The sequence below is a fragment of the Asparagus officinalis genome, chromosome 7 (assembly GCF_001876935.1).
Source record: "Asparagus officinalis chromosome 7, Aspof.V1, whole genome shotgun sequence".
NCBI classification, from domain to species: Eukaryota; Viridiplantae; Streptophyta; class Magnoliopsida; order Asparagales; family Asparagaceae; genus Asparagus; species Asparagus officinalis.
In genome coordinates, this window is record NC_033800.1 from 129,892,743 (window position 1) to 129,911,548 (window position 18,806).

At 37.6% G+C, this 18,806-nt stretch overlaps 1 protein-coding gene across 1 annotated transcript; it reads left to right on the plus strand.

The window, feature by feature from the left end:
• On the plus strand, positions 1,173-18,381 carry LOC109850639 (phospholipase A-2-activating protein-like). The gene is made up of 5 exons (XM_020420691.1): positions 1,173-1,345; positions 1,412-1,746; positions 1,835-1,938; positions 4,424-4,492; positions 18,295-18,381. The coding sequence occupies exons 1-5, from the start codon at positions 1,286-1,288 to the stop codon at positions 18,357-18,359; spliced, it is 633 nt and encodes a 210-aa protein (XP_020276280.1). The 5' UTR covers positions 1,173-1,285; the 3' UTR covers positions 18,360-18,381.

Consider the following 18,806-nt stretch of genomic DNA (forward strand, 5'->3'; position numbering starts at 1 on the left):
CCCTAGTTCAGATCTAGGGTTTCGACTGTAGGGGAGAGGCAGGGGGAAGGGGCAGGGGGAGGGGGAGAGAGAGATCGAAACCAGAGAGAGAGGGGATCGCGACTTGAAATTCCTCTTTGTTAAATGATCGGGTCGGGATTTGATAAATGACAAATGGTGTGGTGGAATTTGAAATCAGTTGTTTTGGGCTTTCAAATTCCTCTTTGTTAAATCAATTGATTTAAAATCTAGGTTCAAATCAAAACCCAAACTAGATATTTGGATTTAAAATACCCTAGATTTTAAATCCAGGCCCAAATCCAAGTTCCCAAACACACCGTAGAGGAAAAACACAACACCATTATGTTTTTTACGAAAAGACAACAAGAAAAACACGTCTCCAAACGAATGATATCGAAACGAAGCTTAGGGGCCGTTTGGTTGGTTTCCTAAAAACCAAGAAAAGGAAATCGGTACAAGGAAACCAATAAAATAATATTTTTATCCATTTCCATCCCTAAAACTCACCTACAACATCCAATAAAATAATATTTTTATCATCCAACCCATCTCATTTCATCTCATTTCTTACCTTTAAAAATAAGCAAAACACAAGAAATGTGTCACATCATCCAACTCATCACATCTCATCTTATCTCATTTTTAAAAATCACACCACATCATCCAACTCATCACATCTCATCTTATCTCATTTTTAAAAATCACACACATCATCCAATAATATTATGACAACTCATCTCATCTCATTAAACCTTCCTTTCCATCCATTTCCTAAAAAAAACAAGAAATTGATTTCCTTAAGTATGTGTCACATCATCCAATAATATACCTCCAACTCATCTCATCTCATCTATTTTCTTATTTTTAAAAATGAACCAAACACAAACAACCTCAAAACTTAATCCAATAATATACCTCCAATTCATTTCCTTATTTTTTTAACCAACCAAACAACCTCAAAACAAGTTTTTTTAAAAAATCACTCACATCATCCAATAATATGGTGACAACTCATCTCATCTCATCTCCTATTCTATAGTTTTCTTCTTTTTTAAACCAACCAAACAAACTCAAAACAATTATTATGGAAAATATGTTTATTTCCCAATTTTTTTTGCGAAACTAACAGCCCCTTAACTAAAACAACGTGCTATTCAAATGGAGTGTTAGGATTTAGAACAAACACCACTTTATAACCTGTTTCTTTCTCCTGGGAAATTTTCTTAAAACCTCAAAACCCTATCTCAGAAAAAAAACAAAAAAAAGAAAAAGGAAAAGAAAATCCATGGCGACCAACACCGGCGAGTATCGCCTCAGCTGCGAACTCCGCGGCCACGAAGACGACGTAAGCGATCCTCAATCATCTTACTGCTACTCCAAATTTGCCCTAACCCTAATTTTTTTCGATCAGGTTCGTGGCATTTGCGTATGCGACGATCTAGGGATCGCGAGTTCGTCGAGAGACAGAACGGTGAGATTTTGGACTCCAGATCCCCAAAAAAAGCACAGATTTTTGCTGTCCAAGACTTTGGCAGGGCATTCGAGCTTCGTTGGGCCGTTAGCTTGGATTCCGGCGAGCGATCGGTTCGCTGAGGGCGCACTTGTATCGGGAGGGATGGATACACTTGTTTTGCTGTGGGATTTGAGTCGAGGAGAGGTTGCGGAGACGATGAAGGGGCATCAGCAGCAGGTTACAGGGATTGCTATTGATGATAATGGAGATATCATCTCTTCGTCAATTGATTGGTACTGCTATTGGTTTTGATTAACCTTAGTTAGTTGAGTTTGAGGCTTTGTCGAACTTGTATTTTTATAAATTGGATTCTGTTTGCAGTTCAATTCGGCAGTGGAGGAAAGGCCAAACTGTTGAGTTCTGGGAAGCTCACAAAGTGGCTGTTCAAGCTGTTGTGAAATTGTCAACTGGTGAACTTGTTACTGGTATGTTTTAGCTCAAGACAGTGGTATCCATATTTTACGCCCTTTCGATGCAATTATATTTTGCGTTGGTATTTTCTAAGTGGGATTTGCTATCAGTTTACCTTGTAATGATTACCTGAAGATGGGCATTCCTTTTATTTTTTATTGGAGTTACGTAAATTCAAGCAATGCAGTAAATATGTGCAATATGTGATTATGTCTTGCAAGGAAAAACAACACATCTTTCAGGGGCTGAGGGAAGTACAGAAATACAATAAATACGTGAATTGTCTTTGAATCTTCACTGCAACTTGAAAAGCATCTTAAGCTATAACAACATGATTGATGAGGAATGTCATATTGAGAGTACAAGTGAAGAGCTGAAATACTCTTAAGCTAACAACAACTAGTGAATAAGATGCAAGAAGATAAATGACGAAATGTATAGCTACAATATTACGCATAAGCAAATACACATGGGCCAGATGCAACAACATATTGAGTCCCTTATTCAGAATTTCCCAGCATTACCCTTATTTTGTTTTTTGAACACTTCTCTTGCACAACCATGTTGTTTATTGAATATGCCATTGGTCTCTTTACTGGCGATTAGTATTTTATGTTGCCCATGTTGGCATTTGTGAAAATTTGTATACGTTTTTACCACATTGAAGTTTATTTGAGTTTAATTCTGTCTAGTGCGTATATATTTTAAAATTGTGCCAGTTCTCTAGTTTAATCAATAACTTTGTGGGTGCAAATTTATTAGGTTTTCTAACCATAAAGTTATAAGCACCGATGCTGGCATTCAATAATATATGTAGAGAATAATATGTTATTTTTAAAAAAGTTTCAGTTCTCTAGTTTGAATAAATAAATTAGTTTGTGGATATAAATATTACGTTTTCTTACCATATAGTTACAAACTTACGAGGACTGACTAGCATTTAACAATATATGATGGGCTGAATTGTATTTGAAGCAACTTTATTGTGAACAACTGACCTATATCTTTTGGTTGATATAGTTCTTTAGATCCATAAGTTCGATTTATTAATTCATTCAAAGCATCCTAATGTTTGATGATTTGTAAATCAGGGAATCACAGTTTCTTAAAACTGATTCGTTTTAAGACCATTATGGTTTTGTTTGTATGTCTAATATTTTTTGATCTAAGCCTTCATTGAGATATTTGAGGTCTACGACATCTTAAATCCTTTTTTCCATCTACTGTGTTAGTGGCCATGTGAAACAGACAATTAAGTGGTAGGACTGATCTCAAGTGCAATGTCATATTATGTCTGCGTTGACCCTTAACATTGCAGTGGGTGAAATAATAGTAAAATCTAAGCATTGTGAAGTTCCTTATAGTAGTGTAAGCTATTTAGTTATATGAATGAAAATGGAATATATGAGATTCTTACCAAGAGAAGGGTATGGAAGTAGTTTATTGAAATGAATATGGGAATGCAACTGCTATGAGACCTATGAAAACTACATAAAGTCAGTCTACAACTAGGGCAACAACTAGGGCACCCCAGTTTGCTGAAGACTATTACCCTTTATTCATTTAATTAAATAAATGAAGGCCTTTGTAGGAAAAAGTATGCTGGTGGGTAAAGTTCTCTGTTAATCTGTTATAATTCCCTAATTGTTATGTTTTTACCTTTTGGGAAATAAATATGATCCTTGCTGAGAAGACTGGTGAAACTTATCCCCGCGTGTGGGCAGGTGGCAGAGACATCCCATTGCCAGGGGAGGCCCGAGTTCGAGCCCCCCTGGCAGCGGCGTGTTTAAATGTGCTTTAACACTATGGCCACGCCCTGTCACCCGTGTCCCTTAAGCGTCCTACTTACCTGGCTCTGGTATGTGGAGGGGGGGGGACCCAGCAGCCCGGGGTTTTCCTTGGGTAGCCTAGTACTTAACCTCAGGTCTTCCAGCAGGGAGTGGAGTGCACTAGCCTAGGCCCTAGGGTTCCTTGTTACCGGAAAAAAGACTGCTGAAGTTTCCTTTGGGTATGAGTCATATGACTGCTGAACTTTTCCTTTTGGGAGAAAGTTTATGTTTCACCAGTCTTGGAATATATTTATATTGGACAATTTGGTGAATATCGCCTGATATCATACTTCATCATGTTCCATGAAGATCCCGATCTTGGAATGTACCAGTGCTTTGTGCATTTGGAAAAACATGCAGTGCTCTGATGACTGCCTATTATAACAGGAAAAAGTGGCAGAAGATTTTCAGTACTGATTACATAGTTGAGACAAGACTTGACGGTGATGAGAGCTAGGTTCTTTTGGTGACTTTATGTTTGCAAACTGATTGCTAAAGTTAGGAACATGTTATATGGGGGCCTAATGCATCAAGTGTAAACGGATTGTTTCACAAATTGTTCACAGCTTTTTTGCTAAAGCATGCTATTGCGGTTTTCCTTCATATTTCAGTAAGTTATTAACAAAATAGGATAACAGTCATTTTCAATTATTTAATAATTTTTTTCTAGGCTCGAGTGATTCGACTGTTAAGCTTTGGAGAGGAAAAACTTGTTTGCACACATTTCAGGGTCACACAGGTATGTTTTTTTTAATGCTTGTTGTCTTATTCTATTAGTTCTAACAAATGACATATTTTCTTGTTCTTTGCACTGCGTTGATACTGTTGGTTCTCTTGCAAGCTTACTTGGACATTTTCATTTTAGGGAGAAAAGAGATTGACATGGGTAGTAGAAAATAGAAACTACTTTTCTTTGACGTCTCTGTTATATTTCTAATCAACCTGAATGAAGTATTTTTTAGAAAATTTGAAGTCAATAGAGATGCACATGTTTATTTTGTGATATGCAGTTTGATTTCTGCAATATCACATTACATTTGTTTGTTCTATTTTAAACGGGTGTTTCTGGATATTCATATAGACGCACACCACCCCACTTCCCCACGCCCCCCCACCCCCCCCAAAAAAAAGAAAAAGGAAAAAGAAAAAACAAAACACACACAGATGTGTGCGTCATGGTTTTAAATGTTGGCCGACATGTCGGATCGAAGGATAAAACGACACGGATATGGCCATTCCAAGTTGGATTTCGTTTTCGAGGTCCATGTTGGATATGTCGGGGGATATCGTGGACATATCAGTCATTTTCAGCCTTGAAAAATTGGCTGGTTTTTTTTGAGTTGATAAGTATTTGGGTTTGGGTTTAGCACTCAAAACCCAAACCCCATTAATTCTTCTTTTAGCCTTTTGCTCCCATAGTAACCCGATAGCATATAATACAAATTAGGCAAACAAAAAAAATGTTGCTCTCTTTTCCGCCGCGATCTCCTCTCATTCATCTTCTCTATAAATTGAAATTGCGAATTCATAAAAGCGTGATGTAAATAATAAGTTTGAACTATAGCTTGAAATCAATCCAAAATCTAACAATTTATGTCAATTTTACGCAAGACACTTTACTTTTTTGTTAATTATATGCAAGGCACTTCCGAAAGTTCTAGTTTGACAATGTGTATTTTGTTTATTTGTTGGCATAATATTCCACTGTTTCCCTTCAAGAAATGGAAAACAACTTGTGTCTTGATGTTGAATACTCAAATCAAGTAGGATAAGCTATAACAAGACAAGTGCGTTCCATCTTGAGTAGAAATCCATTTGATATGGCAATCAATATTTAGTATATGTCCCCCGATATATCCCCGATTTTTGCTATCCCACATGAATTTTAGCTGTCCGACATGAACCCGACATCCGACATTTAAAACATTGGTGTGGGTTATGCATGCGCATACATAGTCAAAGGTCGCTTCAATTACAGAACTCCAGAGTTAGAACGAGTGTTGAGATTTATAAATTTTACAGTCTACAAGATTCTCTACTTAACCATGTTTGTTCTATTTTAAATGGGGGTTTCATGTCAACACACAAACATCCCCACACATACCCCACACCCACCCACCTACACACCTGCTCACGCAACGACATACACCTCCACTCACCCACAACACACCCGCACCTCCCCACACAAACAGATGCGCGCATGATGCACACATTATTGATACATATTGTCAAAGGACACTTCGACTACACCATAACTCTAGAGTTATGATGAGTGTTGAGGTTTATAATTTTATAATCTACCATGCTAATTGCTAACCATGTTTGTTCTGTTTTAAATGGGCATTTCACTGTTTCTAGATATTCATATGCACAACACCCCCTCACACCCCCAACACCACGGGCACTGTCACGCCCCGGTTCCACTTTTAAATAATCTCGAGCGTGACTCGGCCGACAATGCAACCATACGGTCATATTCACGCCTAAGGATTTTTCCTGTATACAGATATTGCCAAAAGAACTATAGAGCATGTAACTAAGAGAAAATAAAGGGAAATAGATAGATAAAGAAATCTCTGGAAAAGATAGAGTTTTCGTACATGTCCACAACTATCCAAAGTAGGAAAGAGGATAAATACATTATAGTCTGAGAACCAAGTTCATTACATGAAAAGTCTCATAACAACATAACTACCTAAGATAAAGGAAGTGGAGAACTGATATAATAAACAGTGATCACTGTTGCTGATCCTGCCCCACAAAATACTCTCGGTCCTGCGAAAAAAGAACGATTCCCGAATCTGGGGTGAGCAAACCCCAGGGGAGTCAGGAAACTCCCAGCAAGCATGTAAAATGAGGAAATTGTGCGCGTATAAGTGTAGGTGCATATAAAGAAAAGATGAATTCTAAATTAGCAGAGGGAATAAAATGCCAATGAAGAGATCAAGATAACGTCTATTTCCAACATACAAGCGTATTATTATTATTTTAGATGTTATTTGAATTAGAGAAATATTTTAATGTATATAAATCGGCTTCCCATAAACCGTCCCGATAACACGGCTTCAAGTCAAGTATTGACCATTTGGTCCTTTTATGTATATAACTTAGGATCAGGAATGCGCATGTGCCCGTTTATATACATGTTATATTCTCCGTCTAATTCCCCCTTATAAACCCCATGTTTTTCTGTTAAATCTAAGTGACTGTGCATGAAATGTTGTGCACTAATCACAGAATTACCGTGGAACAGCTTCCGTAAAACTATGAAAAATAACTGTGATCCGGAACATGTCTAGTCGATACTATAATCAAGGTTTTAAATGTCGGATGTCGGGTTCATGTCGGATGGCTGAAATCCATGTCGGATAGCGGAAATCAGGGATATATCGGGGGACATTGACTAAATATCGGATTGCCATATCGGGTAATGCGCATATGTATAATATCATGTCTTAAATGTAATCTAAGCATTCATAAATTCAATATAAGCATACTTTATAAATTCTATATACTAAACATATAAAAAAGTAAATAATATATGGATTTAGGTTCATAAATTCTTTCTATCGGGCTCATAAGAAACCCTTAAACATGAGAACGGGTCAAACGAGTTTGAGTATTTATCACTAAACCTAAACCCGATAACAAAAAACAGATCTTAAAAAAATACCATATCGGTCGATTTTTTAAAGCTAAAAAATAGATCGATATGCCTGATATGACCTTGATATTTCCGATTTGACCCTGAAAACCGATATACGAGTTGAAAACGTCCATGTCGTGTCGGTCAAGCCCTCAAACCGATATGTCGGCCGACATGTCGGACATGTCGGGCGACATTTAAAACCTTGACTATAATAGTAATAATCAGGAAAAAAAATCTCATATCGGGACATTGATATCGAGGGTATAACCATGCTTTGAAAGCACGCTTATAAATCATAATTTTTACGGAAGTCGTTTTCATGCGCAATCTCTCATATTGGATAATAACTAGGTGATCAAACAATAATTTTTCCATAAAGTCATGCATGTCAAACACAGTAAGCTAATCATGCTATTTCAAGGGATCTCTCCAAAAATACAGTACTCAATCTTGATTTTAATAATCAAAATATAAGGGGTGTAAAATATCATATGAAGGAATAAAAGAGGAGTTAATGAGAGATTAGAATGCTATCATTAATAAATTAGATTATTTGACTATTGTTACAATTTGTACATGCTTATTTTCAGTATCCTAGCAACAATAACTATAAAATATTTCTTTTAAGGCATTAAATCATATTATCTGTAAATATGTGCATCGGCCCGAAGCCCACAAAAACTCAGGCCCAACCACTTTCTTTTAATAAGATACAACTCTAGTATAAATTATTAATGCCCAAAACAATAAAAAATTTCTTTTGAAGGTTACGGGATTTGAACTAGGAACTTAAGGGTTATCATTTTTGGCATCTGACCACTAGACCGATTTTTTTTTTGCTTTTATGACATGAGTAATGTAGAAAATGTATAAATTTGTGTTCAGATAATTGTGTAAATCTTAAAAGTACAAATATATCTACTAAACCTTCATATTTGTTTTCAGAAAAATTGAAATTCACTTGATTTGAACTCCGAACCTAGCTGTTATCATCTAAGGCATAACACGACCTAATTAACGTGTTGTACGAAAATGAGGGAATAAGAAAACCTACATATCAGCAAATTTTACTAACAAAGATAATTTTCCTTCTCACTAATCCTACTGTCCACATACTAAACAAAACTATTTTCACCCATATAAAAAAATAAAAATTTATAAAGAACGCTTATATGAGAAAATCCAAATAAAATAACAATAATGATAATAATTGAGAAAATGATACTTGCATAATAAGAATGAGCAAGATAAAATATGCTTGCCTATTTGCCGAGCTAAGTCTCTCAATCCCAATACCCAGCAAAAATCCCTACTCTTCCTCCTCTGTTCGTTTTTCCCCCGTGAGGCAAAAAGAGGGTTATAAAGTCAAGCAGGTTGATTAGGTGGAGTTAGAGACAATCAGAGGGGTTAGGTAGAGGTTTAGGCAAACATGTAATTCATGAAACAAAAATGAGGTAACCTTGTTAGGGGGTTGGCAATTTATTCTAAAAGTGAGGCTTGAGATCTAAGAGATTGGTAAAAGAAACATCATGACCCCATGTTGGAAAAAATGCATAAGTCTAAACTTCTTTGTTTAGTTAGATTACATACGTACACAATAAAAAAAAGTCATAAAGCAAGCCATAAAGCTAGCATACAGCCATAAAGATAGTTTGAATCTGTGGCCAACGTGTTCCTCTTAGTTTGAATAGGTCAAAATCACAACCACATGGACTTTTGAGGGTGTCTCCCATAAAACCCCTAAACTTTATTTATCTCATAATATCACCTAAACTTTTTGGGTTTCTCTCAAAAATTAAAATTTCAGGTATTTACTTTGAGCCACATGTAAGGTTAGTGGGTATTACATCTCACCCACCTAAAAAAAAATTTCGTCCTCAAAATTAAATCTAAAAATACAAGGAGCTAGATGTTACCAGAATAAAGAGATGTGAATAACGCTGACAAATATCGTCCTCTCATTCCCATGTTACCTCGCCAGGTCCATGGTGTGCACATGATACCAATACTAGATGGATAGTTCTATTCTTAAGAAATTTCTCCTGTCTATCTAGAATCTTTATTAGTCGCTTCTCATAAGATAGGTTTGTCCTAATTTGAAGCTCTGCGATATCTAGGGCATGGGTCTCATCTCGCACATATCGTCGAAGCTGTGATACGTGGAATACATCATGCGCTCCTTCCAACGACGGAGGCAAAGCAAGCCGGTATGCCACCTTTCCTACTTTCTCCAATATCTCGAAAGGACCAATGAATTGTGGACTAAGCTTCCCGCGGCTTCCAAATCTGATAACTCCTCTGGTTAGGGATATCCTTAAGAAAACATGCTCTCTAACCTGAAACTGTAGAGGTCTCCTCTTAGTATCAGCCCAACTATTCTGTCTATCCTGAGCCGACCTAAGGCGCTCTCATATTGCCTTTATCTTGTCCACTGTCTGTAATATCATCTCAGGACCTAGCAGACGTCGCTCTCCTAAGTCATCCCAGCATATAGGAGATCTATATTTTCTTCCATATAATGCCTCATAAGGTGCCATCTGGATATTAGCCTGATAACTGTTATTGTAAGAAAACTCCACCAAGTATAAATGGTCTTCCCAAGGGCCCTTGAAATCCAGCATGCATGCCCGCGACATGTCCTTCAGTATCTGTATAGTCCTCTCTGATTGTCCATCGGTCTGAGGGTGGTACGTCGTGTTGTAACTCAGTTTAGTCCCAAGACACTGCTGCAAGCTCTTCCAAAAGTGCGATAAAAATCGTCTCTATCAGAAATAATGCTAATTGGTACTCCATGCAAGCGTACTATCTCCCTCATGTACAGCTCCGCTAAACTCTCTGTCGTTTGTCCAACTCGAAATGGTATGAAGCGAGCCGACTTGGTGAGTCGGTCTATTACTACCCATACGACGTTTCCCTTCTGGCTCCTCGGCAGAGCTGTGACAAATTCCATTGTAATATGTTCCCACTTTCATTCGAGAATAGGAAGAGGCTGCAATAACCCAGTTGTCCTCTAATGCTCGGCCTTCACTTGCTGATATTAGGCATTTTGACACAAATCGGGCTATCTCCATCTTCATTCCTGGCCACCAGTAATGTTCCCTCAAGTCCCGGTACATCTTTGTGGCCCCTGGATGAATAGATAGCACAGAACTGTGCGCCTCCTCCAACAATTCTCTTCTGACATCACCCTTAGTCACACACAACCTAGTATAAAATCGTAATGATCCATCCTCATATATTTGTAGATCAATTCTCTCCCTTGATTCCACTTGTTTCTTAAATTTTTGGTACCGAGCATCCTCGAATTGGGTAGCCTTGATCCGGTCCACTAGAGTTGATTGTAATTGCAAACTCATCAACCGTCTCCCTGCTCCAGGCAATATAATCTCCATGTTCATCCTCCAAAACTCAGCTAGCAACTCTCGCTGTCTAGTGAGTCTTATCGCCACAGGTTTCCTGCTCAAATGATCTGGCACTATATTAACCTGTCCTGGGTGATATTGTAAATCAAGATTGTAATCTGTCATAAGCTCTAACCACCTTCGTTGTCTCAAGTTGAGCTCCTTTTGAGTAAAGATATACTTTAAACTTTTATGATCTGTGTACATCTCCACTCTGCCCTAAAAGATAGTGCCGTCATAGCTTTAATGTAAAAATTACCGCCGCTAGTTTCAGATCATGAACCGGGTAGTTCCTCTCACGTGTTTTCAGTTGTCTAGATGCATAAGCTACTACCTTCCTATGTTGCATCAGAACACAACCTAAGTCCAAACCTGAAGCATCTGTGTCACTACAAATCCTCCTGACCCATTCAGAATTGTCAAAACTGATGCTGTTGTCAACTTGTTCTTCAATTCCTCAAATACTGCTTGACACTCCTGAGTCCACACAAACTTGACATCCTTTCGAGTCAGCTTAGTAAGTGGTCCTAAAATCTCAGTGAAATCCTTTATGAATTTTCTATAGTATCCAGCCATCCACAAGAAACTTCGTACTTCTGTCGCTGATGTAGGCGGATTCAACCTCAACACCGCATCAACCTTCTTCGGGTCCACAGAGATACCTGCTCCTGATATTACGTGCCCCAGAAAGGACACTTGCTCCAGCCAAAACTCACACTTGTTCAATTTTCCATAGAGCTTCTCATTTCGTAGGATTTCCAACACCATCCGTAGATGTTCTGTATGATCATCCTCGATCTTGGAGTATACAAGAATGTTATTGATGAACACCCACACAAATTGGTCGAGATATGGAGAAAACACCTTGTTCATCAAACTCATAAATGTAGAGGGAGCGTTTGTTACTCCGAACGGCATCACTAGGAGCTCATAATGTCCGTATCGTGTGCGAAATGCGGTCTTGAGTATGTCTTCCTTCCTCACCTTCAGCTGATGATAACTTGACCCGAGATCCAGCTTAGAAAACACCCTAGCCTCTGCGAGCTGATAAAAAAGATCATCAATCCTAGGAAAGAAGTATTTATTTTTGATGGTAGCCCAATTTAACTCCCTGTAGTCAATGCACATCCTTCAGCTACCATCCGGTTTTGTCACTAACACCACTGGTGCTCCCCAAGGTGAAGTACTAAGCTTGATAAATTTATTATCAAGATACTCCTGGACATGCTTTCGTAACTCTATATCTGCTATCGGCATCCGGTAAGGGGGTTTTGAGATAGGTGCAACCCCTGGAATAAGATCAATGACAAACTCTATATCTCTATCTGGTGTCAGACCCGACAACTCATCAGGGAAAACATCAAGGAACTCATTGACAATTTCTGGTATAGGTTTCTCCTCAACCTCTATACAGGTTAATACTCCATCCATGTCAGCTCGATAATCTGGATGCTCCATTACTTTGCTACCACTCATAAATTCAAACTCTGGGTGATCTGGTATCTTGAACATTATGCTTCTGCGTCGGTAGTCGATCGTCGCATGAAAGTTGTAGAGCCAATCCATCCCCAAAATAACATCGAACCCGTTAGTATCAATCACTAACAAGTCTGCAAATAGCTCCCTACCACAAACTATCACCGGGCATTTCTTACACTTCCTGCTAGACGTTAACACCCCGCTACCGGTATGGATATTCCAGCTTGCATCTAAATTATCACATGGTATAGTGTGTAGTGCAATGAACTGAGTAGATATAAAATAGTGCGATGCCTCATAATCAAATAAGGTAAATGCATGGACTGAATAAACCGAAATGGTACCCGTGACTACATCACCAGATGTGTCTGCCTGCTCAGCAGTAAGTGTTAAAACCTGACTTTGTCTCTGTTGCTGCTAAGCTTGTTGACCGTATGGCCCTAGGCGCCTTTGCTGATACTGTGGTTGGTATAAGTGCTGGAAAGGGGGACCTCTCCACTGTCTCTGGCCTTGAAATTATTGACCCCTTTGATGTCCTGCGAACATCTGTTGTTGAGTAGGTAGGGACGACCTCTACTGTTTACCTGGTCTAGCCTGACCTGCTGGTACTATCGCTCCACCTGAAGCTCCTCCTGAAACTCTCCTATTAGGAAAAGTCGTAAGCTGATGCTCTGCTGCCCTACATGCTAGGCACAACCCGTTAGTTCTCATGCAGTCCTTCATCAAGTGTCCCGGCTTGTTGCAAAAATGACAAATCATGTTGGTTGGTTGTGGAGTTGGTCTCGAAGTTCCTGTCTGCTGGCGTTTGGCTGGTGCTTCTGCCGTCTGAGACTTATGCTGGTTAACCCATGAGGTCTGTTTTTCGAGCTGTCTCTAGGACATCAACATAAGTCTCTACCCCATTCTGACTGTAAATCTGAGTCTAGATCTCAAAATTTAGATCTTGCATGAACCTCTGTCCCTTATCCACCTCATTTGACACCATCCCTGGGACAAACATGCTGAGCTTGGCAAATTCGGCTACATACTCATCTATAGTATTAGCTCGTTATCTCGGTATTGCCAACTGCCTCTGCATCTTAAGACGAGCTGTTCTTGGGAAAAATGTCTCTAGAAAACTCTCCTGGAATGTCTCCCAAGAAATTGGCTGATGCAACTTCTCCTCCTCTGCATCCCATCAGGTCCTTGCTACTTTAACGAGCTGCAGTTGCACAATATTCACTCGGTCTTCGTCTGGTATTTTTGCTACCCTCGATAAGCGCTCCATGGTCTGCAATCATATCTCGGCTTCATATCCTCCTTCAGCCCCAACAAAGTTTTGCGGGTTGAGCTTACGAAAATCGGACACATTACCTTGCCTGGCAACCTGCTGCCCATCCCTCTGGCAACTATGAGCTACCAGCTCCCTAATCGCTCATGCAAGATCAGTCTGAGCGACTTGGTGTCCCTCAGGAACAACTGGAGTAGGGGTTGGACGTCTTGGGGCCATAGTGATCACGTAAAATGAGATTGGTCAAGTTTAGGACTTGAGAATCAGGGTATTGGGAGTCAAATGACGTATTTCTGAAAAGAAAAGAATCTATTCTATACATGCTCTATTTTTGGTCCAATCTAATTTTGTACTTGTATACAGGACGAGAAAACAATTCCTAAACCTGGCTCTGATACCAATTAAAAACATTGTCATGCCCCGGTTCCACTTTTAAATAATCTCGAGCGTGACTTGGCTTACAATGCAATCTACAGTCACATTCACGCCTCTGGATTTTTCCTGTATACAGATATTTGCCAAAAGAACTATAGAGCATGTAACTAAGAGAAAATAAAGGGAAATAGATAGATAAAGAAATCTCTGAAAAAGATAGAGTTCTCGTACATGTCCACAACTATCCAAAGTAGGAAAGAGGATAAATACATTACAGTCTGATAACCAAGTTCATTACATGAAAAGTCTCATAACAATATAACTACCTAAGATAAAGGAAGTGGAGAACTGATATAATAAACGGTGATCACTGTTGCTGAGCCTGCCCTCAAAATACTCTCGGTCCTACGAAGAAAGAACGGTTCCTGAATATGGGGCGAGCAAACCCCAGGGGAGTCAGGAAACTCCCAGCAAGCATGTAAAATGAGGAAATTGTGCGCGTATAAGTGTATGTGCATATAAAGAAAAGATGAATTCTAAATTAGCAGAGAGGGAATAAAATGCCAATCAAGAGATCAAGATAATGTCTATTTCCAACATACAAGCGTATAATATTATTATTTTAGATGTTATTTGAATTAGAAAAAAAATATTTTCATGTGTATAAATCGGTTCCTCGTAAACCACCCCGGGAACACGGCTTCAAGTCAAGTATTAGCCATTTGGTCCTTGTATGTATATAACTTAGGATCAGGAATGCGCATGTGCCCGTTTATATACATGTTATATTCTCCGTCTAATTCCCATTTATAAACCCCATGTTTTTTTAAAATCTAAGTGACTGTGTATGAAATGTTGTGCACTAACCACAGAGTTACCGTGGAACAGCTTCCGTAAAACTATAAAAAATAACCGTGACTCGGAACATGTCTAATCAAGAGGGGTGCATCGTCTAGTTGATGCTATAATAGTAATAGCTAAGAAAAAAAAATCTCATATCGGGACATCGATATCGAGGGTATAACAATGCTTTGAAAGTACGCTTATAAATCATAATTTTAACAGAAGTTGTCTTCATACAGAGTCTCCTATTGGATAATAACTAGGTGATCAAACAATAATTTTTCTATAAAGTCATGCATATCAAACACAGTAAGCTAAGCATGCTATTTCATGGGATCTCTCCAAAAATAGAGTACTTAATCTTGATTTTAATAATCAAAATATAAGGGGTGTAAAATATCATATGAAGAAATAAAAGAGGAGTTAATGAGAGATTAGAATGCTGTCATTAATAAATTAGATTATTTGATTACTGTTACAATTTGTACATGCTTATTTTCAGTATCCTAACAACAATAACTATACAATATTTTTTTAAGGCATTAAATCATATTATCTGTAAATATGTGCATCGGCCCGAAGCCCACAAAAACTTAGGCCCAACCACCTTCTTTTAATAAGATACAACTCTAGTATAACTTATTAAGGCCCAAAACAATAAAAAAAATTCTTTTGAAGGTTACGGGATTTGAACTAGGAACTTAAGGGTTATTATTTTTGGCATCTGACCACTAGACCGATTTTTTTTTTTTTTTGCTTTTATAACATGAGTAATGTAGAAAAGATATAAATTTGTGTTCAGATAATTGTGTAAATCTTAAAAGTACAAATATATCTACTAAACCTTCATATTTGTTTTCAGAAAAATTGAAATTCACTTGATTTGAACTCCGAACCTAGCTGTTATCATCTAAGGCATAGCACGACGTAATTAACGTGTTGTACGAAAATGAAGGAATAAGAAAACCTACATATCAGCAAATTTTACTAACAAAGATAATTTTTCTTCTCACTAATCCTACTGTCAACATACTAAACAAAACTATTTTCACTCATAAAAAATAAAAATTTATATAGAACGCTTATATGAAGGAAAGCCAAATAATAATAACAATAATGATAATAATTGAGGAAATGATACTTGCATAATAAGAATGAGCAAGATAAAATATGCTTGCCTATTTGCCGAGCTAAGTCTCTCAATCCCAATACCCAGCAAAAATCCCTACTCTTCCTCCTCTCTCTCATTCTCCTCTGTTCGTTTTTCCCCCGTGAGGCAAAGAGAGAGTTATAAAGTCAAGCAGATTGATTAGGTGGAGTTAGAGACAATCAGAGGGGTTAAGTAGAGGTTTAGGCAAACATGTAACTCATGAAACAAAAATGAGACAACCTTGTTAGGGCCTTAGGGGGGTTGACAGTTTACTCTAAAGGTGAGGCTTGAGATCTAAGAGATTGGTAAAAGAAACATCATGGCCCCATGCTGGAAAAAAAATGCATAAGTCCAAACTTCTTTGTTTAGTTAGACTGCATACATACACAATAAAAAAAAGTCATAAAGCAAGCCATAAAGCTAGCATACAACCATAAAAATAGTTTGAATCTGTGGCCAACGTGTTCCTCTTGGTTTGAATAGGGTCAAAATCACAAAACCACATAGACTTTTGAGGGTGTCTCCCATAAAACCCCTAAACTTTATTTATCTCATAATATCACCTAAACTTTTTGGGTTTCTCTCAAAAATTAAAATTTCAGGTATTTACTTTAAGCCACATGTAAGGTTAGTGGGTATTACATCTCACCCACCTGCATGCCCACTCACACAATGACACACCTCCACCCACCCACAACACATCCACACCCAAAACCACACAGATGCATGCGTGATGCACACAAATACATATTGTCAAAAGATGCTTCCACTACACCTGAACTTCAGAGTTATGACGAGTGTTGAGGGTTATAATTTTATAATCTATCTTATTCCTGCAGATTAAGGGCCCTCTTTATGGTTTGAAATGTAGTTTTATACTCGCTTTAAATTCGTGGCCAGTAGGATTTGAACCTGGGTTGCTCTGATACCATGTGAAAAAGCCCTTCACTACGCCAAACTCCAAAGTTATGATGAGGGGTTAGGGTTATAATTATACTGTCTTAACGCACATGTTTGCATGTGCGTGCGCATGTAAATTATGCATGTTTGATCATCCTTTTAGCCCTAATTATCCCAAATCTATGCTGTAAATCTCTTGCGGGGATCGTGGAGGCTGAATATGAAGCTAAATATACTATAAAACCCGACTTTGTTCTTAAACAATTTTTTGGGATTAATAGATACCCCTGGAACATGGACTGCTTACTTTTTGTAAATGACTCATTGATTAAAGCACTTTTTTTCTCCTCACAATTGGCATTATCTTGTTAAAGTGTGAAGGTAAGGAATTTTCTATTCTTCTCTTGACATCACAACAAAACTTCGAACAATTGATAATTTTTGTTTTCCCATTGGGGCATTTCATTTTTGGTAATCATTAAGCTTTATTTTTATTAAACCATAGTTCTTGTTTCATAATATTTTTTTAAATTACGATATAATTATAATTCTTTATTTACATTTAAAGTGCTAGAATAAGAATAACCAACGGTCATATTTTCTTCATGTTCAAGCCCCACTTTGTTTTTTATTGATGATGATAACACAGGTTTTACACATTGTTTTTTTCAACCTTTTCATTTATTTACTGTTTCAAATTTCTCTGCATTAAGGAAGTTTCGACCAATGAATAATAGCTCCATTTACCCTAAGCAAGAATTTCATAGTAATGTTGCAAGCATATTCATCATCTTCTTTCGCTACAAACTCAGATTCGTTCAATTGCGAGAAGAGCAGTTTTATTTTTCATTCTCATCCTTCTTTATTCCTTTTGCTGGGAGCAATCAGAACCGTGAACCTCTTAGTTGGCTTTTTTTTCAGACGACTGAATAATCCTGTACTCATCATATGGCTCTTAATTGGCTATTCTTATCCTTGGATGCATATTATTGTTGACTCCAAAGTTGGGAGAAAAGTGGTGCTTCTACATCTTCCTCATCAAAATAGTTTATGAATCCCTTCAATTGGATTCAGTCATTATTGAGTTCACTAGTGCTCCAATGCATTTTTTGGTCTGTCTTTTCTCTCGATTCCCAATTAAATGACATATACCTTGTGGCAAACTTCTTCTTTTAACCTTCACTTATCGGTGTCTCATGATTTAACAGAAGACTATAAATTGTCATGTTGTGGAAAATGTTACTATCAGAAGTTCACAATGTTACTGGCTGTAGGGATGTTTATATATATGTGGAAAAAGATAGTTGATTAATTTGTGCTGGCATATTGGAATTGTTGATAGGGTGATGAGGTTTATGATTTAGTTAGATTTTTTTGGTTCTGTAATCTTATAGAATTGCCCTTTATTTTACTTCTTATTTTCTTTATTCATATGTGTAGAAGAAGTGTTTAACATGATGGGCATTCTCTGCAGATACTGTTCGGGGTCTTGCAATTATGCCTGATTTGGGTATTCTGTCTGCATCACATGATTGGTAAATTATCCTTCAAGTGTGTTTTAGATTGAAATCACTATTTTTTGCTTAATAGTTATTTATCCACTGATGGCTATGTGGTCATTTATTTGCCTGTTTATGGTCGCTTATGCACCGGAATTCTAGATTTTGTTTCATATTTTCGATGTAATACTTATGTGTGTTAAGGGGTGTGAATTTATAGTTAAAATAGTCTACCATCATGATAAGTTTGTGTAAGATTTGTGGTTCTTCTGACCAAAGATGTCTATCACTGTAGATATAGTACAGGATTGACTGCTACTGCGAGGACCCATTGCGACATTTTCTTGCCTTCTTGGTGATGTTTATAATGGTTTTTGAGTTATCCTAATTCTTTTCTTACCATTGGAGTTGATCAGGTACAAATATTGCTTATAAAATTAATATGTGCATAAGAGGTGGCCATATAGAGAAAATTACTTTTATCACA